This window comes from Macaca mulatta, chromosome 11 (assembly GCF_049350105.2).
Source record: "Macaca mulatta isolate MMU2019108-1 chromosome 11, T2T-MMU8v2.0, whole genome shotgun sequence".
NCBI lineage: Eukaryota > Metazoa > Chordata > Mammalia > Primates > Cercopithecidae > Macaca > Macaca mulatta.
In genome coordinates this window covers 13624258-13646835 of record NC_133416.1, presented here as the reverse complement: position 1 = coordinate 13646835, position 22578 = coordinate 13624258, and the positions used below count along the sequence as shown (strand labels likewise).

Below are 22578 nucleotides of genomic sequence, written 5' to 3'. Positions count from 1 at the left end.
ATATGCCCAAGTGGAGTTTGGCTGGAGACAACGAATAAAGACTAGAAAGAACAATTATCCAAGGCCAGACCTGGTGTTGGAGGGGGCAAGATCCTTACTACTTAAAGACATAGAACAACTAACTGTTCGCTGGGCACAATGAGTGGAATATAGAACACTGCATCTAGTTTAAAACTTTACCCTTCTTAGTGGTTTATTATTTTTTTCTGAAAAAACATGTGTATACTACTTTTACTGCACTTTTCTTTTTATTTATTTATTTATTTATTTTTTATTATTATTATACTTTAAGTTGTAGGGTACATATGCATAACGTGCAGGTTTGTTACATATGTATACTTGTGCCATGTTGGTGTGCTGCACCCATCAACTCATCATTTACATCAGGTATAACTCCCAATGCAATCAGATCTTGATTTAAAACTTTACCACTCTTAGTAGTTTATTATAGTTTTTTTTTTTTAAATCTGGAAAAAACATGTGTATACTACTTTTCCTGCACTTTTCTGTATCAGATCTTGATTGGCTCACCACCATTACACACACACATCTCTCTTCTCTTCCATCCTCCAGGTTGTAGAATCATTTGTTGTAAAATCAGTATTCAGTATTCACATAATTATGACAGACTTTACATGACTAGTATTGTTCATAGTTGAGGTATACAGTGTAGTTTTTAAATTTTTATTTTTCTCAGGGTTCAAAATTATATGTTCTATTTTCTTAATTTTGAAAAATATGCAATCACTACTTTATCCCCACTCTATGGAAAAATGAAAGCTCTCTAGGCTGTATTCAAATACGCCAGGTACTCTATCAATTTTTATTTTTTGAAATATTCTACCTGAGCGCTCCATCTTTAGGCATTTCCTGTTGACTTCATACTGTTCTCCCCTACCACTCTCCCTCTTTAATATATTACCGTTTTAGAAACTTTATGGCTACCCTGTAATAAAAGTCATTCCACACTCAACAACAGACAGTACCTTTCAAGTTCCCACTTTATAAGGACAGAACCACCATTCCATTTATTCCCGCCGCCCTCCTTCAACATTCCCACCTGTATTTCCGGCTCTCTTTTTAAAATATGGTAAATAACATTTGCATTCCACTTCGTAACCATAATTATGTACTTAAACAATAAAAACCATAACAACATTTGTATTTTACGATTATTTAAATGTTATTCACTGAACAGCCAAGCTTTGTGCTACTATGGGATTTCCTTTTCTGCGGTTCCAAGCCTCGATCCACGACGTCCTGCCACAGGAGCATTGCAATAGAGCCCATTTTCTCACACTCTCGCCATTAGTTCAAAAGCTTGCAGCATTTTGTCTGGTACTTGGAGGATGCTTTTCCTGTACAGTTTTGCTTTTTTTCACTGAAAGTTTCTGATTATTATTATTTTCTCTTGTGGAATGAAGAAGTATGTACCTTCTATATCACAATCTTAATACCTTCAGCTCTTACTCATTCAAATCTTGCTTACAATCCAGTCCAGTACTCACGGTTTACTGATTTGCTTTTTCCTGAAAATTTTAGCCTTCTGTTTTGTTTTGAAATAATGCAACCTCTGCGCTTTGTCACGTCCTGAAATTCGTCAGGTGTTTTAGGATGCACACTTTCTTAGATCTTTTCGAGGGTGTTAACTGCAGTTCTGTTTCCGGAATCGCGTATTTTCTTTCTAGGAACTGTAGGCTCTCGGCGGCCCCCAGAGGAGCTCTGCTTGTAGCGAAGAAAGAGGCCGCGAACAGCGCCTGAGCGCTAACGCGAGACTGTGGGGCTCGCCATTCGCTGCTCCGCCGCGCCGCAAGGGACCCTGGGAGTAGGCCATTATGCTAGCCCCTGAGGCCGTTAGCTTAGTCACGACTCTAAATGTGTACCTGCAATCGGATGTTGAGGATCACCGAGCCCGCGACGTAGAAGTACGGGAAGTTCATGCGCAGCTGCCAGGCCAGCTCGAAGAAGGCGAGCAGGGTGCGGGAGAGCCCCTTGCAGAAGACGCCGTACGAGGTGGGGGCCGCGGCGGGGCTTGAGGCCCTGACGGCCAAGGAAGACTGAGCCGCCGGGGGGGCCATGGGCCAGGTGTCGCCGCCCGCCCAGCGTCTGTACCGAGGGTTGCCGCAGGGCCCACGGACCCCCTAGCGACGGCTGGGACCGGCGGGACGGTGGGCAAAGCGGCCCCCGGGCTCACACCCAAGCTTGCCGCTGCCGCTGCTGGGTCCGGTGCGGCGCGTCGCCCCAGGCGCCGCTGGCGCTCCGCCCCTTCCTGTCTGCCTCTCACTTTTGGCATTTACCGTTTAGAGCTCAACTGCTGGTTGATCTGGAATAGGATGTGTTATATAGCATGTACGAACAACCATGCAGATATTTCCACTTTAAAATGAAAAAAGCTAAGCGAGATGTAACTTGCTCTAGGGCACAAAATTTGTAAAGTCCAAAACTAGATTAAAACTTTAGTTTGTCTGCTGTGTTCTGTGGGATGTTAGCCAGGAATCTTACCCTTTTGATTTCATAACATTAATATTAGGGCAAGATTATTCCTAAGCCAGTAAAGGCACAAGATCTCTGTATTCATAATATACCATAGGCATAAAGGATCACAATCTTAGTCTTTGGATTTTTCTATGTATTAGGAATATTTAAATTGCAAGTGACAGAAATGATAAACATTCAAGCAAAAAACTAGTAGACACGCGTATATACACACGGACATACATACAAAATCATATTCCCGTCTATGTAAACCCTTAAAAAGTTCAGATTAGCTATGGAAGCTTCAACTATTTCTGCATGGAGATGCATCTGTGAAACCCGTGGCTAGGCTGTAAGGGCTAGAATACTACTCTGTACTTCCAAACTCTTAATACCGTTAGAGTAACTGCACAGTGAATCTCTAATAGCCACAATACTTTTGCTATTTAAATGACGCACATTTCATTACCTTCACTTATCTCCCATTTTAACTAGACAGCCTTGTATGTTTTAATCTTAACACGTCTTCATTCATGGATTATTCAAATGTGTGATTTCTGATCATGACATTAAGATTACAGTCTTGTTCTGAAAAGCATTGTTCAGATACCACACATCGCACCGTGCACTGCATGTCTAGCAGCTATTCAAAGCACAAGTTCAGTACCCTAGAGTACCTCTGTTTCTATATAGTCTACTGATGATATGACTGGTAGAAATAACATGCCATTGAGAAATTTATAAAAATTAATTTTGTTTTCCCAGCCAGTATTTCTTCTTTTGCTACTTTGCTGTACCAATACCACTACCTGGAGATAGTACTTACAGGAATTACTTATGACAACTTCTAAAATACTGGTATACAGACTGAAGAGCAATGTAAAATAAATGATCCATTCCAAGAACTGGGAGAAGTTATGTAATTTCAGTTCACAAATATAATTTACTCCCTTTGAAAATTGAAAGACTAATACATAGAGCCATTCAGGGTCACAGGAGTCATTACGTTCCTGGATTTTTCATTTCCAAATATGTAAAGCTATGTGGACTCTCTCTCTCTTCTGTTCCTCTTTTGTGCCACCCTTTATGCCCTACTTGCTCCAGCTCTGGGTAACTCCATGAAAACTTTGTCTTCCACCCTGAGACCGTGGGGAAAATAGCAGCCACCCACTGATAACATGGCCAGATTGAGGTCCTATTCCAGTGGGAAGGGAATAGGCAAAGAAGAGTCACAAAGCTCCAAATCCTACTCCTTAATGCTCTAGAGCGGAAGAAAGATTTCCTTCTTTCCTCCTGAGAGTGGGATAGGACCAATAATGTAGATGGTCATAGTTTTTATCTGCCCCTTGATGTTTTAGATTTGAATGCCTAATCCACATTTCTTGCTAGTAGGCACGTATGAACAGTCTGTCAACAATAACACATCTTAAGCCATTTCTCTGGGTGGTATTTCATTGACTCTTAATTGGCCTTCCTTTCCTAATCTTTTTTCATTTCCCTATTTTTGATGTTATATTCCAGTTTTGATACTTTATAATTTCTTGTTTAGCTTGGTGATCTTTTGGCAAAGTTTTAAGGTAGGCTTCAGTGGGTCTGCAAAGTACCATATTGTCAAATTCTCAATCCCTTTTTGAGAATCTGCCAAGGTAAGTTCTCTCTTATATAAGAAATGCATTCAGAATGCAAGATCGGATTCATAGGATCCAAGCCTAAAGGCAAGAGAAAAATTGCAAATCAGTGAAAGAGTCTGTCCCACATTTGCATGCTAACAAAATGAGTTACCTTTCAATCATCATCACACACTGAAATTTAAAGGAAACTTTTACACAGATTCAGTACAACGCTGAAAGGAGAACAAATTGTATCAATGATACCAATGATTAGGTTCCCTAGCAACACTGGGCAATTTCTGGATCAAGACTGTACAATCAAGCATAGATGTGTTATACTGAAGCAGACAAACAGTTACAACATGAGAGATTAATATTTTTCTCTGTGTATTCTAGTTATAAGGAAGAATATTTTGCTGAGGGTGATATTAGGAGAATTCATGATTAGAATATTTGGAAATGGCTTGATTGTACAGATTGACTGCATTGACTGCCTTAGGCATTGTAAGATTCCTTTAACTGACTTTTCATAAGTTTAGCCATCTCCAGAATTTATCAGCTATGTTTAATACTGCTTAATGCTTTTGTACTTACGTTCACACCACACCATTAACTTGCGCTAATACCAAACTAGAAAAAAAGTACAATTTCCTTTTGGACACTGATCAATACTCAACCCTCTGGTTTGCTATCTGCCTGATAATTTTTGGAGGTGGGGGCAATTCAAGATAGCTAATTTTTTCTCAGCCATTTTTCCTCTGGACAAAATGTAGAATTAATTATGTGAATATTATGATTCTGATGGAGTCCTTGGTTTATTAACATTCCATTGGGATATAAATGATTTTGGAGTCTGTAATCTTTCTTACTTTCTTTTTATCGTGTACTGTTTTTCAACTTTTATATCAGATTCGATTCACTTTATGGTAAACAGCCTGCTGGGCATGATGCTTTTGTACATAGTAGCAACTTTCTGCCTTTCTGATCACTCTGATTCTGATTCTTGGGAAGAACAAGCTGAGTCAGACCTCTTATAATGCTGTGAAAGATTATATTCTTGATGTGATGGGAAACCTTGGTTCCTTGAAAGTCTTAACGAAAACTGTTTTTTGTATTAGGAAAAAATAAAATCAAGTAGAAGCCCACATAAAAACTCTTTCATTTTTCTTTTCTTTCTTTCTTTTTTTTTTTTTTGCTATGGCTTTAATATATGCATAGAGTTTGGCATCATTGTAATTCTCACCAGAACATACTCAGAGCTAAACATATACTCTTATTTCCATATTTCAAGCAAGACTTTTCTTTTTCCTCCCCCACCTCTCTTTTAAACAATGAAACACACTTAATAATTGTCAGATTATTAAGATCTATTGTATTCTTCATTACAAGGCCAGAGAGGTTGCATGAAAAATCACCTATATGTGAATCTATTTTTTTAATTGAGACATTTATAAACCATGCATGTGGAAGAATATGATACAGCATGCATTTATGCATGCATTTTGAAAAGCATCTCGAGAATTCTGCTTCCTTTTAGAAGGTAGAAAACCAAAAGAAAATGTTGCTTCTGCTCTAACAAGGGGAGTAAACTAGGTAGGCTACAAAGTCGTAATTTATTTTGAGCTTGTTAGAACTGAAGTTACAAGGTGAGCAGGTAAACTGAATTTTAGCATTTTGGGAGGCCGAGGCGGGAAGATCATGAGGTCAGGAGATCTAGACCATCCTAGCTAACATGGTGAAACCCTGTCTCTATTAAAAGTATGAAAAATTAGCTGGGCATGGTGGTGGGCGCCTGTAGTCCCAGCCACTCAGGAGGCTGAGGCAGGAGAATGGCATGAACCCAGGAGGTGGAGCTTGCAGTGAGCTGAGATCGCACCACTGCATTCCAGTCTGGTAGACAGAGCAAGACTCTATCTCAAAAAAAAAAAAAAAAAAAAAAAAGCCTTTGCAAATAGGAGACACAAATTGTTTCATCTGTGACAGAACTCCACAAGAGTTCTCTGACATGTCGATAGGTAACAAGAAAATGGCTGAAATTTTAACCAGTTCTTACAAAGGTTGAGTGTAGTTTAATGTAACAGTTTAGAGTACCTGGGAGCCCCAGACACAGGAGTGATCAGTAATTGCCAGCTTTTTCCCTTGGGCTTCTACCGAATGCTTACTGGAAAGGTTGAGGACAGAGCAGGAAACCTGGGAAAGCTCCTTTATGGTACATGGTATAGGAGATAGAATAATGGCTTTTCCAAAGATGTCTATGACTTAATCTTTGGAACTAGTTAATATGTTACATTACACGGCATGGGGACTTTGCAAATGTGATTTTTGGTATGCACCCTGAGATGGGAGATTATCCTGTATTATTTAGGTGGGTTCAGTCTAATTATATCAGTCCTTAAAAACAGATTATTTCTTAATTAGGGTTAGAGAGATGCAACACTTCTGACTTTGAAGATGAAGGAGGCCCCAAACTAAGGTCTGCAGGTAGTTTCTAGAAGCTGGGAATGGCAAGGAAATGGATTCCTCCCTAGAGCCTCCAGAAAGCAATGCAGGCTTGCTGATACCTGGATTTTAGCTTAGTAAGACATATATCAGACTTTGATCTACAGAACTGTTAAGATAATTTTGTAGCATTTAAGCCACTAAATTTATGATACTTTGTTTCAGCAGCAGTGCAAATCTAAAACAAATGGGAACAAAGTCTTCTTAAGTTTTAAGGAGGAGTAATAGAAACTGGAGAAGCCCATTTACACTGGAACTTGCCTGAGTAAAAGGTGGTTGTTGGCCAGTGCTAGGGGACAGGCAAGAAAACTACACATGTTCTGGATCTTTATTAAGCAAAATCTGCCTGCTGCTGAGTGAGGGGCAGGGCATCCACTGTAGCTTAGACCCTACTCTGGTATTGGGCAATAGCTGATTGGCACCGGGGGTGGGGTAGGAAACCTCCCTGCACTCCTGGGTCTGCATTGATACTTGTTAGAGATCTGTTGCCACAGGGGAAGTCCAGGAAACTCACTTGCTCTGGACTGCATGCTGGCTAAATGGAAAGGATCTGCCACTGAGGGAGGGCAGAAAACCCACCAACCCTGAACTCTGCATGAACACCAGGAAAAAGCCATTTGCTGCAGGAAGGGGGCAGTTAATCTGATGATATCAAGACCCTCCAGTGATACAAGGCATTGATTAACTGACACTCAGGGAGGGGCAGGAAGGTTGCCTGCCTTGGACTCCCATGCTGACCCTGGGGGAAAGCCATCTATTGCCACTGGAGGAAGGGAAGAAAACCAGCTTTCAACCAGGATCCTGCACTAGTTTTAGGCAGTTTTTCTTGTTGTGGGAATGGTAGGAGCATTAAAAAGGCCCCACATCGGAGGCAAAGGAACGTAGACGGGCAGTAGCTAGAGAAGAACGAAGAGCTCCTGTTGCCCCACCATGAAGTTTTCTCTGATTGACAAGCAATGCCACTATACTGGGAGAGGGACATGAGTGTAGAAAGAGCCTTCTCTACAGTCCATGTGTGGACTCTTGAAGCTGAGCAAAATCACTGAGAACCCCTTTGGCACTCCAGTCTTCCCCAAAACACAAGTTACTGGCATTCCACCACTGGAGCCATTTGAATCTAAATACAGAAAAACTATGGATTGGATTGTATTGTGTATATATCTGTATCTGTATCTATATCTATATCTATATATGTGTGTGTGTATATATATATAATGGAATACTATGCAACCATAAAAATGCATGCATTAACAGCATTTGCAACTACCTGGATGAGATTGAAGACTATTATTCTGAGAGATGTAACTCAGGAATGGAAAACCAAACATTGTATGTTCTCACTGATATGTGAGAGATAAGCTGTGAGGACGCAAAGGCATAAGAGTGATACAATGGACTTTGGGGACTTGAGGGGAAGTGTAGGAGGGGGCAAGGGATAAAAAACTATATATATGGTGCAGTGAATACTGCTTGGGTGATGGGTGCACCAATCTCACAAATCATTACTAAAGAACTTATGTAACCAAATGCCACCTGCAGCCAATAACTTGTGGAAACAACAACAAAAAACACTGCAGAAATGTAAGAGTGCTATTTGGGTCAAAAGACCATTTAAAGCCTTCCTGTCTGCCAGATGTAACTGTTGTGATCTTGGACAAACTATTTAAATCCTCCAGTTTGCACTTTTTAAAAATAAAATGTACTTCTAGCTCTAGTAAATGATGTTCTAAGAAGCAAATAGGATATCCATGATACAAATACCTTGTAATATATGAGTACTAATCCAGAAAATATTGATCAGTATTAGTGCAATTGTCCAAATAATAATTATCCAAGTAAAAACAATATATTCCCTTTAAATTTCAGTTACTGAGATTGCATTATCAAGTCTTCCCAATTTGTAAATTATCTGCAAAGGTAGAGTTTAGTTATTGGTGCTTTTTATTTATTTCTTCTTTTGGTACTGAAGTGAATGATGGTGCTGATCATGATGACGATACTGAATTTCCATCTCTAGTTTCAGCTTTCTACTACAATTTTAATTCTTAGATAGCTCTTAGAAACTCCTACTTAGCAATTTTCATGTTTTCTTAATATACATTTTAGGCTAGGGTAGAAGGTGACAGAATGAAAGAGAATCTTTCTCCATTTGCTTCTAAGCAAACTAAATATAATCCTTTCACTCATAATAGAACACGGAAAAATCATAGCAGGGATTACTATAAAAGAAGATACATCCACATCTGTTGAGAAGGAAATTACAAACTAAGACATTTTTAATGGACTGAAATGGTTTTCACAATGTTAGCTGAGGACCAACCAGAAAGCAAGAGCTGGTGTTTATTGAAGTGAATGCAAGTCACCATAAAAACAAAGAAGTACCACAAATAATTATTTCCAATCCATCAACCTAATCAACAGTGGTATCTGAGACAGCAATTTTTCATTCAGAAGAAATGTCAAGTGCACAGGACAACATCGTTTTGCTTATCTTAGCTGCGGAACTCATAATAGGTATTTGGGTAAATGGATTGATTGGAATAGTGAACTGCATTAACTGGGTAAGACACAGGAAAATCAGTGTCATTTACCTCATCCTCATCAGCTTATCTGTATCCAGAATATGTTTTTTGATTATGTTGCGAATTGATTCACTTTTACAAGTGCTCTCTTCCAATCGATATAGCACTGGTAAAATTAGAAAATTAATATTGTTTTGCATAGTAGTCAACCACTTAGGTGTCTGGCTTGACACCTGCCTCAGCATCTTCTGTTTCCTGAATATAGCTACATTTTTTTCATCCTCTTTTTCTTTGGTTGAAGTGCAGAATTAACAGGGTGGTTATTATTTTTTTTTCTGGGATCTTTGTTATCTTTCCTTATTAGTATCCCAGTGATAGACCACATAATTTCTGATGTTTTAAATAGAGAAACAAACAAGACTTGAAATTTCAAAGTGTATGAAGAGCAGACCATTTACTTAGTGCTTATGAACACTGAGATCATAATTCCCATAACTATTTTGATAGCGTCATTTATTTAGTTACTTATTTCTCTTTGGAGACATAGCAAGAGGATGAGGTTCTATATCACAGTGTCCCAAGATCCCAGCACTGAAGGTCATGTAAAAGCCATGAGAATGGTGACCTCTTTCTTGTTTCTCTTTTTGATTTATATCATCTCAATTCATATAGTAGTTTATGGTCACATACTGTCTGCTAGCCAGCTGATATTGAGGTTTAATAAGTTAATAGTATCTTTCTATGTTTTAGGCCATTCATTTGTCACAATTTCAGGAAACAGCAAGATAAAGCAAGCTTCTTTTAGGGTTTTGGGGCAACTGAAGAGCTTTCTAAGAGGCAGAAAAACTCATAAAAAGTGACACTCTCATAGATAATATAGGAAAGCAACTATGTGAAGAACATTTAAAAATTTATTCGTGTATTCTCCCATTGGACTTTCTTGTATTTTAAAACAAATCCCTGGAATAGAATATTTCCTATATGTCTAGAAATCAATATAGATATTTTTATAATTTTATAATTTATAATATAGTTTCACCATTTTATAGTAAAATCAGATGCATTTTAAATGTGCTAAATGACACTTGAAAGTATAAATAAACTGTATTATTTAAAAAGAATAACTCACCAGCTCTACTTATCACTTATTGCTATTTTCAGAAAACTTTGCTCCTATGTGGGAAAAACAGAAAATGTAGGGGAACCCTTGGGGGTGGGAAATATTGACTGAGGATCAATTGGCAAAATTTCCCAACTACAAATTTTAATTAAACAAAATTAAAAATTATTAAATAATTTTAGTTTCTTCCATTCTTCCCTCTTTTCTCCCTTCTTTCTTTCTGTTCTTTCGCTAGAGGCAAAATTTGCGTGGCAGGCTGTAACACCTTTTGTTTTTAAGTTATTCTCTTACAGTCCATTCTTTTTATTTTTCAGGTTTATCTTCACATAGCATTAATGAAGTATTTTTGTCAACATCAGTACTTGCAGTTACAGTGAAGTACTCTTTTACCTTGACCTAGAGAATACGAAAAGGGGATCAACACTGTCCTTGAAGTAATACATGTGGATATAGTTATATTAGCGAGAGAAATAAAAATGGAAGATATAACTTCCAGATTCAAATCAAGGCTACCTGGTGGCCATTCTATCAGGAAATATTTTAAAGGTGTTATTTAAATGCACCTTAGTTCATAAATTTAACTGACCATCTCAGGAAACGTTTTGTGCAACCATTTACATCTATTGAATGTAGGTTTGTGGCAAAACAAAAATAGCATGATATTCATATTTACTTGATTAAGCTTTTGACATTGTAGGGAAGTTTAAAATTTTCCTAGAAGGTTCAAGAATTTGAGTCTATAAACTGTTAATAGACAGATTAATAGACAAAAAGGCATACGAATTTTACTGTGTGCAAACGTGTGTAAGGGAGTCATACAAAATGTAAAAACTCAAAGAAATGATGAGATGGTTGGTGCTTTTATACCATTTTGAGGTTATATAAAAATAGGTACTCAAGAAAGACAAAACAGATTATGGTGGCAGGACAGGCTGTGGGAGGGAGAAAAGAGGAAAGGCCTGGTTAGCAAAGGCTATCTTGTTACAAATATGAAATCTCAAAGGCAGCAGCCCTCAGAAAGAACAGATGGTAGTGAGTGGTACGTATTTCTGTCATGCCTTTAAAGGTGTTAGACCGTCCATTAATCTTTCCTAGATACAGACGAGGAAGGTGGTGGGGTATGCTTTCAGAGAAAGCGTGTTTGCATCTGTTGTTTCCTTCACTTTATTTCCTCTACAGATGCATATCTCCTTCCTGAAGGTCAACTTTTCAGCTCTTCTTGTATTTTCAGCCCTCTTGAATAATCATCTTAAAATATGCCAAATAAATATATATTGGGGTTGAATAGTTTGGTTTCCTTCAACATTATGAAAAGAAAAAAACAACTTTTGTCTGAGATGTGTGAGTCCTTTTTAATTATCAGGTCCAGAGAAACGTTAAAATGAGGCAGCAATTATATCCTACTCCCCACTTTTGAGCTATGTATTCATCTCTTGAAATTGATTGCTATTGCCATCAGAAGTTATAAATTAGCCTAATGATGTTTCACTAGACACTATAACCCACACCCTATAGCTTAACACTGAATAGCCAATCACTACTGAATGTTATTTTTGTAAATCGATGAGAATTTCTGACAAATAACTTTGTATCAGCTTCTGGGACGCTGTCCTCACTTTGGTTCAAGCAAGCTCTTTAAATTATGTATTGTGCCTAGGTCGGGCGGGGTGGCTCATGCCTGTAATCCCGGCACTTTGGGAGTCTGAGGCAGGCAGGTCAGGAGATCGAGACCATCCTGGCCAACATGATGAAACCCCGTCTCTACTAAAAATACAAAAATTATCCAGGCGTGGTGGTGTGCACCTGTAGTCCCAGTTATTCGGGAGGCTGAGGTAGGAGAATCACTTGAACTTGGGAGGTGGAGGTTGCAGTGAGCCAAGATCATGCCATTGCACTCCAGCCTGGGTGACAGAGCAAGACTCTGTCTCAAACAAACAAACAAAATTATATATTGTGCCTCAACCTTGTACCGTGAGTAGCATTCAAAGCAACCTACCCTGACCATCACCATTTAGCATACTTTCTGACTCTGCATCTGTCCAGCTCCCAACCCCTTGTATTCTTCTGATTCTGAAACTGTTGGATGTAAAGTGGTGGGTCCTACTGAAAATTTAAACTTATCTCACTCCTTGACTGGAGATCTAGATTTTGCTTGAGCTGTTGTTTCAAACCGTCCCTCACTAGAATGAAGGTGTTTTGTTTGTTTGTTTGTTTGTTTTTGTCTTTAACCTGTGGGTAAGAGATTTGGGTTATAGAAAAAAACTGCCTTTTCAAATTTTGTCTCAGGATCAGAGATTCAGGTGAAGGCCAGGCAAAGAGCTCTGCACAGACCTTTTGCTTTTTGTCTTTAACTTGTGGGTAAGAGATTTGGGTTATAGGAAAAAAAACTGCCTTTTCAAATTCTGTCTCAGGATCAGAGGTTCAGGTGAAGGCCAGGCAAGGAGCACAGACCTTTGCTTTTACTGCTCTGTCTTATGGCAGTAAGGTTTGGATCAAGGTATTGGCAATTTGGCGCTATTGATCTCATTTTACACAGCATGCTTTAAAAATTGCAGCTGCTTTCCTGTTGTTTGAAATTTGGGATTGATTTTCCATTTGTTACCAACTCCATTTTGTTAAACACCAGCTGGTTATATATACAACACATATGGAGTATCTTCTTGTAGATATCTAGGAAAGTAGACCCGCCTAACCCAGGATGATTGTAAACAGGAATTGTAACCACTCAGTGAGTTCTCCTTGCCCACTTCCTAGACAGAGCTGATATATCAAGGCAGGGGAATTGCGATAGAGAAAGAGTCTAATTCATGCAGAGTGGGCTATATGGGAGACTGGAGTTTTTTTATTACTCACATCAATCTCCTAAAAAATCTGGGGATTTGGGTTTTAAAGATAATTTGGCAGGGGTTTGGAAAGTGGGGAGTGCTAATTTGTCAGGTTGGAGATGAAATCATAGGGAGTCAAAGTTGCCCTCTTGCACTGAGTCATTTTCTGAGTGGGGACCACAAGACCAGATGAGCTAGTTTGTTGATCTGGGTGGTGCCAGCTGATTCATTGAGTGCAAGGTCTGCAAAATATCCCAAGCACTTATCTTAGGTTTAACTATAGGGATATTATCCCAATGAGCAATTTGGGGAGGTCTAGAATGTTGCAGTCTCCAGTTGCATAACTTCTAAACCGTAAGTTCCAATCTTATAGATAATTTGTTAGTCCTGCAAAGGCAGTCTAGTCCCCAGGTAGAAAGGGGGTTTGTTGTGGGAAAGGGCTGTTCATCTTTGTTTCAAAGTTAATCTATAAACTAAGTTCCTCCCAAAGTTAGTTTGGTGTATGCCCAGGAATGAACAAGAACAGGTTGGAGGTTAGAAGCGAGATGGAGTCAGTCAGATCGGATCTTTTCATTGTCATAATTTTCTTGTTATAAATTTTGCAAAGGCGGTTTCACAGTGGCCAAAATGGGGATCTTTAGAAATGCCTATAATAATTTATTTGCATTCACAGTTAGAAAAATCTGGTATTAGAACCAGATTAATAGAATAGGATAGTTACTTACAGTGGCACCTAAGAAGCTTCAAAAAGAAATTCTGAGAAAAATTTCCCCCATTTGGGAGGTAAACAAAAGGACATCTGAAAATTTCTGAGGTAAAAAATATTTCAGAGGCTTTCTCCCTTTTGTCTCCATCTCTGCTTCCCCTTCTCCTACTTTTGCACCTGCGTACTATTTTTTTTTTTTTTATCAGAACCCTTTTGTGATTTGCCTTTTGTTTCATTACCACCATGTAAGAAAATTCTCCAGATCTTTGACCCACTCCCTGAAACTCCTATTGTAGCAGTCCTGGGGTCACTCTGAACCCTGTCTAGTTCTGGGGGCTGCCTGATTCTTGAATGTTTCTTGTCTAAATTAAACTCTGTTCAATTTAGTTTGCCTAAAGTTTTTCTCTCAGTAGATGGCTTATTTGCAGTACAGCTCCCAGCCATCCCTAGGAGCATCAAGTGACCAAGCAAGGTACTCAGTGGGCCCTTTGTGTCCATTGCTGTCTCACAGCATCTAGGGACTATGGGTGAATTCTGTCTCTGATCCCGAAGCTCCACAGATTTGTGTTTTGATCTTTCCAAATTTGTTGAAGCAAATTTTTGATCTGAACTGGTTTTGGAAGTCACAACAGAAGTTACACTGGGTCCAAGATAAAACTTGATCCAATAATTAACTAGATTGGGTTTAGTCAGAGGTCTTTTTGGAGTAAGCAGCTAGGCAGACATGAGCACATCAGGAAAGGACTCCCACCATAAGGAATGTCAGGTGACCATCAGGTGATTATCAGGCAGTCAAACTGTCTCTCTAAAATAATAATTGGTCACAGGTGGTGCCAGGGAAAGGCAGTCTTCGGATAGTTAGAAAACACCTGGAGCTGGTGATCAGTCACTTCCTGATAAGATCTTGGGAGTTGGGGGAGTGGACTCAAGCATGCGCAATAAGAGGCAAAATGGTGGCGTTTAACCTTGCCATTTTTGTTTGTTTCTGGGGCTAATATTTATACACATAAATGTAGGCCTTTGACTTGGGGGTTTATACATTGGCATGGTTCTAGGGGTTGCCTCTCTCTTCCCTTGATTTTTCCTTCGGGTGGGCCATTCACATGCACAGTGGCCTGCCAGCACCCAGGACGGGTTGCATGCACAGCATATTTACTGAAGTTGTGTGCATGCTCATTTGAGGCATTCTTCCCTCACCAGTTGAGCATTCCTCTCTACCTCGAATACAAGAGAACCTAATAGTTAGGCAGTTATCTCATCACCCTTATTCAGTCTGAAGAAGTTACAGAAGATAGATCTTCATCCCTCTGCAGCCATTAGGATTAAAGGTTCTCTTATAAAAGGGAGAGGAGAAATTTCAGAGGTGTTTGAACCAGAGCAACTCCATCTTAAATAGGGGCTGGGTAAAATAAAGCTGAGACCTACCAGATTGCATTCTGGATGGTTAGACATTCTAAGGCACAGGATAAGACAGGAGGTTGGCACAAGATACAGGTCATAAAGACCTTGCTAATTAAACAAGTTGGAGTAAAGCAGCAGCCCAGAACTCACTAAAACCAAGATGGAGATGAGAGTGACCTCTGGTCATCCTCACTGCTTCACTCGCACCAGCACCATCACAGTTTACAAATGCCATGGCAACATCAGGAAGTTACCTTATATGGTCTAAAAAGGGGAGGCATGAATAATCCGCTCCTTGTTTCACATATAATAGATAACCATGAAAATGGGCAACCAGCAGCTCTTGGGACTGCTCTGTCTATAGACTAGCCATTCTTTTATTCCTCTTCTTTCTTAATAAACTCGCTTTCATTTTACTCTGTGGACTCACCCTAAATTCTTTCTTGCATGAGATCCAAGAACCCTTTCTGGGGGTCTGGATTGGGACCCCTTTTCGGTAACAGTAGGACCTCTGGTAAAGTAAGCTTGCTTCTTTTTCAGATCTAGCCATGCTGAGTTCATACATGGAGAATGCTTTATTTGCCTTATTCCTTGATAAGCTCCCCACTGAGCTCAGTAATTTTGGCTAAATTTCGAACAAGATCAGTTTCCAAAATACACTTTTCTGGCATTTAGCTGGCTAAGTTCTGAAATTCTTTTTTGAAATTAACTTACATCTATAAAGGAAATCTCCAATTAAAAAGGTGCCTGCCTCTGTGCACCTGAGAGAGAGGGAGAGCTAAGCCACTAGAAACTTTTTACTATTTGTTTAAATTTACAAAGCAAGTCTTATCTTTGTTTAAGGCAGTTTTATTGACCAACTTGTCTTAATTGGGCCTTTAGATACACCCTTCTTCCTTGGTTTGGGCAAATAATGGTACAATATTTAGGCCTGAAATCCCAGCTGTGTGCTTTTGAGATGTAATTTTTTTCTTCCTTGTTTTACCAAAGTCATCTCTTTGGGGATGCAGAATTACATTTGTGTATCAGTCCATTTTCATGCTGCTGACAAAGACATACCTGAGACTGGGAAGAAAAAGAGGTTTAATTAGACTTACAGTACCACATGGCTGGGAGGCCCCAGAATCATGGCAGGAGGTGAAAGGCATTTCTTACATGGTTGTGGCAAGAAAAAATGAGTAAGATGCAAAAGCAGAAACCTCTGATAAATCCACCAGATCTCATGAGACTTATTCACTACCACGAGAACATTATGGGGGAAACTATCTCAATGATTCAAATCATCTCTCACCAGATCCCTCCCACAACACTTGGGAATTATGGGAGTAGAATTCAAGATGATATTTGGGTGGGGACACAGCCAAACCATACAATTTTGCCCCTGGCCCCTCTAAATCTCGTGTCTTCACATTTCAAAACCAATCATGCCTTCCCAGCAGTCCCCCAAAGTCTTAATTCATTTCAACATTAAAAGTCCAGAGTCCAAAGTCTCATCTGAGACAAGGCAAATCCCTTCCACCTATGAACCTGTAAAATCAAAAGCAAGCTAGTTAATTCCTAGATGCAACAAGTATTGGGTAAATACAGGCATTCCAAATGGGAGAAATTGACCAAAGCAATGGGTTTCCAGGGCCCATGCAAGTCCAAAATTCAGCAAGTATTCAAATTTTAAAGCTCCAAAATGATCTCCTTTGACTGCAGATCTCACATCCAGGTCACCGTGATGCAAGAGGTGGGTTCCCATGGTCTTTGGCAGCTTCAACCCTGTGTCTTTGCAGGGTACAGCCTCCCTCCCAGCTGCTTTCATGTGCTGGCATTGAGCATCTGTGGCTTTTCCAGGTGAACGATGCAAGCTGTAGGTAGCTCTACCATTCTGGGGTCTGGAGGATGGTGGCCCTCTTCGCACAGCTTCACTAGGTGGTACCCCAGTAGAGACTGTGTGAGGGCTCTGAGCCCACATTTCCCTTCAACCTGCCCTAGCAGAGTTTCTCCATGAGTGTCCCCCGCTGTGGCAGCAAACTTCTGCCTGGCATCCAGGCACTTTGGTACATCTTCTGAAATCTAGGTAGAGGTTCTCAAACCCCAATTCTTGACTTAGATGAAGGCTCAACACCACATGGAAGCTGCCAAAACATGGGGCTTGCACCCTCTGAAGCCATGACTTGAGCTCTATATTGGACCCTTTCAGCCATGGCTGGAGCAGCTGAGACACAGGGCACCAAGTCCCTAGGCTGCACACAGCACAGGGACCCTGAGCCCAGACTTTGAAACAATTTTGTCCTAGGCCTCTGGGCCTGTGATGGGAGGGGCTGCTGTGAAGACCTCTGACATACCCTGGAGACATTTTTCCCATTGTCTTGGGGATTAACATTCAGCTCCTAGTTAGTTATGCAAATTTCTGCAGCCTGCTTGAATTTTTCCTCAGAAAATGTTTTTTATTTTTCTTTTATTCTTTCTTTTTTTTTTTTTGAGATGGAGTCTTGCTCTGTCACCCAGGCTAGAGTGCAGTGGCATGATCTCAGCTCACTGCAACCTCTGCCTCCCGGGTTCAAGTAATTCTCCTGCATTAGCCTCCCAAGTAGTTGGGATTACAGGTGCCTGCCACCACATCTGGCTAATTTTTGTATTTTTAGTAGAGGTGGGGTTTCACTATGTTGGCCAGGCTGGTCTCAAATGCCTGACCTCGTGATCCATCTACCTTGGCCTCCCAAAGTGCTGGGATTACAGGAGTGAACCACCACACCTGGCTGAATTTTTTTTTTTTTTTCCTGTTACATTGTCTGGCTGCACATTTTCCAAATTTTTATGCTCTGCTTCCTTTATAAAACTGAATGCTTGGCTGGGCATGGTGGCTCATGCCTGTAATCCCAGCACTTTGGGAGGCTGAGGCAGGTGGATCTCCTGAGCTCGGGAGTTTGAGACCAGCCTGACCAACATGGAGAAACCCCATCTCTACTAAAAAAAAAAAATAAAAAAAAATAAAAAAAAAATTAGCTGAGTGTGGTGGTGCATGCCTGTAATCCCAGCTTCTCAGAAGGCTGAGGCAGAATTGCTTGAACCTGGGAGGCAGAGGTCGCAGTGAGCCAAGATTGTGCCATTGCACTCCAGCCTGAGCAACAAGAGTGAAACTCAGTCTCAAAAAAAAAAAAAAAAAGAAAAAGAAAACTGAATGCCTTTAACAGCACCCAAGTCACTTCTTGAATGCTTTGCTGCTTAGAAATTTCTTCTGTCAAATACCCTAAATCATCTCTCTCAAATTCAAACTTCCAAAAATCCCTGGGGCAGGGGCAAAATGCTGCCAGTCTCTTTGCTAAAACATACCAAGAGTCACCTTTGCTCCAGTTCCCAACAAGTTACTCATCTCCATCTGAGACCACCTCAGCCTGGACCTTACTGTCCATATCAGGATCAGGCTTTTGGTCAAAGCCATTCAACAAGTCCCTAGGAAGTTCCACACTTTCCCACATTTTCCTTTCTTCTTCTGAGCCTCTCGAACTGTTCCAAACTCTGCCTGTTACCCAGTTCCAAAGTCGCTTCCACATTTTTGGGTATCTTTTCAGCAATGCCTCACTCTATTGCTACCAATTTATTGTATTAGTCTGTTTTCATGCTGCTGATGAAAACATACCTGAGACTGGGAAGAGAAAGAGGTTTAATTGGACTTATAGTTCCACATGGCTGAGGAGGCCTCAGAATCATGGCAGGAGGTGAAAGGCATTTCTTACATGGTGGCAGCAAGAGAAAATGAGTAAGATGCAAAAGCAGAATCCCTTGATAAAACCATAAGATCTTGCGAAACTTATTCACTACCAGGAATACAGTATAGGGGAAACCGCCCCCATGATTCTAATTATCTCTCACCGGGCTCTTCCCACTACATGTGGGAATTATGGGAACACAATTCATTAGCAGACTGGAACCCCACAGGCATGAGCTAGAATGCCACAAAGATGGACTGAAACTGCATCTGTTCTTGCTGCTGCTTACCTTCACAACAAAGGTGTCCTACAGAAACCAGGGCCATTTGTTGTGGAGCTGAACACACAGGAGATAAAGAAACTGAAAGAAGATCCAGAGGAATGGGAGAGCAATGGCAGGCACAGCTGCTGTTTCAGGTCAAGAGGTGAATCAGCAGATCAGCAACAATGAAGTGAGTGCTGACATCCTAGAATACAGACATACATCCTAGAATACTGTATTCTAGGATTCCCTTTCCATCAGTACCTCAACTGAAGTCAGTAAGTGGGGAAGGTGTGTGTGCTACGAAATGGCTGCTGGTTCCCCTCTGTCTTTGAGCTCTCCTAAGAGAATCTCCCTTGCAGGACACCCTAACTGGAAACACACTATGGAGGCAATTTTAAGGAATGCATTTCATTATAGCCAAACTGACACATTAAAAAGCCATCTCAGAAGCTGTCATAATGTCAGTGGAGGCTGGGATCGTTCCAGGAATGAAATTTAGTTGGTGAATGACTAAAAGTAATGAAAATAAGTCAGTGTTTTTAGGTCCCCAACATTCACCCTGTATTCCATGTTGTTTTTTTGTTTTTTGTTTTTTTTGTCTTTTTTTTTTTTTTTGAGGTGGAGTCTTGCTCTCTCTCCCAGGCTGGAGTGCAGCAGCACAATCTCAGCTCACTGCAAGCTCCCCCTCCCAGGTTCACACCATTCTTCTACCTCAGCCTCCTGAATAGCTGGGACTACAGGTGCCCGCCACCACGCCTGGCTTATTTTTTGTATTTTTAGTAGAGACAGGGTTTCACCGTGTTAGCCAGGATGGTCTCCATCTACTGACCTCGTGATTTGCCCGCCTCGGCCTCCCAAAGTGCTGGGATTACAGGCATGAGCCACCGTGCCCACCCCCTGTATTCCATGTTTAAAATTAACAGGAACAACAAAAATCTGCTCCTATCTAACAGATGAAATTATCCCTCCCTACATTTAGTATTCAGTTTGCCTTAATAATCACCTCAAAATATAGTGGCTTAAAACAGGAATATACACTATTACCTACCAGGTCCCTGTGCATCAAGAATTCAGGGATGACTTGGCTGTGTTTTCTGGCTCTGGGTGTGTCACGTGGTTGTGGTCAAACAGTGGCTCCAGTCACCTTAAAGGCCTCTTCTAAGTGCCTACACCAGGAAGACTCCAAGAGCTGGGGGTGGGCAGTGAACTGAGGCTCCTCACGTATCTCTTTCTATTTTTATTTTGTTTCTCTACATAGTTTCTCCAGCATTTGGCTCAAGGCTCCAAGGGCACATGTGACAAGACGGCGCCAGCTTTTTAAACCTTGGAAGTTCTTCTGTGTCAGTTCTGTGGCATATAATTTACTAAAACACATCATGAAGGCTCGTTTTGAAGAGAGAGGGGAATAAGACTCCATCTGTTCTTATGAGGTATGTCGAAGCACTTGGACATGTTTTCAAACCACCAATCTTGATGATTCAGAAATGTGCTCCACTTTCCAATTTCATCCTGATACAAATGCATTATCTTTGGACGATGCCAATTTTCCCCTCAGTTTCATCATGAGCCTTTCTCCATAATTCAGAATCTGTAGATGATGCTGTAAAACTAATGACTGCCAAGCTATTCTACATGAAATAGTGGGCAAAAGAGGGAAGAAAACTTGATGAGCAGTAAAAATGTATACACGACATTTTTCACTTACACTAAGGATCAAATAACACCCGTAGGACCAACCATCCTATAAATGCTTTCTATAAATTCTGGATAAAATATTTTAAAAAACAACCATCTGAAGGCAATGGAGAATGAACAAAATAGGCAGATATTGTAGAGCGATCAACAGTTGGAAGAAGGGAATAGCAAGGAGTGAGTTTCCTGATTTTATTGCATGCTCCAGTATACACCATGCAGAGGAATAAAACGTCAGTAGAAAAGCTGTAGCCTTACTGGGTTGAAGTAACAGAGGACTGAGTTTAGGGTAACAAGAGCTGCAGGAGGTCAGAGGAAAATCTGAGAAAGGAGGAGGTCTGAGAAGGGGAGCCCCAACTTTTGAAAATGAGCTGTTCAAAGCTTTGGCTGGTACCTACACCACACTTGTATAGGGCAGACTTCACATAGTCCAGCTAAAATAATTAAATTGAGATTTCAGTTATCATCAAGTACAGTGAAGGCTGAGCTATCAACAAAACACATTACTTTCGGCAAAGATACTCTGCTTGAAAACTCAAACTACATTCCAATACCTTACATAACAGTCATATTCCTTGTCCATTCTTGTTCCTACCATGGTTCTAACTCCTACTTTTATTCATTACATTAATCAAAGTAATTCTCTTTCATAGAGAAAACTGGAAGTTAGGTAATCGAGGAATGTTAAAAATAACTATTTTAGCAGATGCGCAAAATTCTCAAGCACATATATTACAGCTTTCTATAGTCATATACATCCTTTATATACTTGCTTGAATTGGCATAGAAAACCCTCAGTTTGTTAATGTAATTCAAAGAAATAGCCACTCCATAATATATAAAATAAGAATAAAAGTTACATATATATTTATTATTTATATAAACTGTGATTGATGACCACATTCAGTATTCCATCCTACCTAGAAATTTTCTAAAGATTTTCATGAACTCACTGAATTTAATATTACTTTGAAGCCCTTAATTGACTTAGGAATCTTGGAAATTAAATGTAAGCTGATAGGCTACAGAAAATAATTACTGTCAATATGTGGAATTTTTCATAATTTGTATTCAGTTTATTTGAAAACGTGATTTTACATTCTTTTGGTATTTTAACATTATGTGGGCATATTAGTTTACCTTATCAGTAAACAGATATAGGAATTTAGGAATTCTTTTTTTTTAAATTTACTTGTAAGTTTCATAGGTACAGAGTAGGTGTATATATTTATTGGGTACATGAGATGTGTTGGTACAGGCATGCAATGTGTAATAATCACATAATGAAGAATGAGGTAGCCATCCCCTCGAACGTTTACCTTTTTTTGTTACAAACAATCCAGTTATAGTCTTTCAGTTGTTTTAAAATGTACAATTAAATTATTGACTATTGAATAGTAGGTCTTATTCATTCTTTCTGGTTTTTGTTGTTGTTGTTGTTTGTTTGGGTTTTTTTTGTAACCATTAACCAGCCACACCTTCCCTTTAGCCCTGACTCCCTTTCCAAGCCTTTGGTAACCATCCTTCCCTCTCTATATCCATGAGTTCAATTGTTTTGATTTTAAGATCCCACGGATAAGTGAGAAAGTGCAATATTTGCACAGAAAGAGAAAGAAGTGTTTGCCTTTCTGTGTAAACATTGCAGTTATTTCTGACTTATTTAACATAACACAATAATCTCCAATTCTACTCATATTGCTGCAAATGACAGGATCTCATTTTTTAAATGGCTGAATAGTAATTCATTGTGTATATGTACCACATT

At 39.8% G+C, this 22578-nt stretch overlaps 1 protein-coding gene across 1 annotated transcript; it reads right to left on the bottom strand.

Annotated features, from left to right (window-relative positions):
* Positions 1-672: 672 nt before the first annotated feature.
* On the bottom strand, positions 673-2261 carry SMIM10L1 (small integral membrane protein 10 like 1). Its single transcript, XM_015151091.3, has one exon. It carries the CDS (start codon positions 2076-2078, stop codon positions 1872-1874), a length of 207 nt encoding a protein of 68 aa, XP_015006577.1. The 5' UTR covers positions 2079-2261; the 3' UTR covers positions 673-1871.
* Between the last annotated feature and the right edge of the window lie 20317 nt (positions 2262-22578).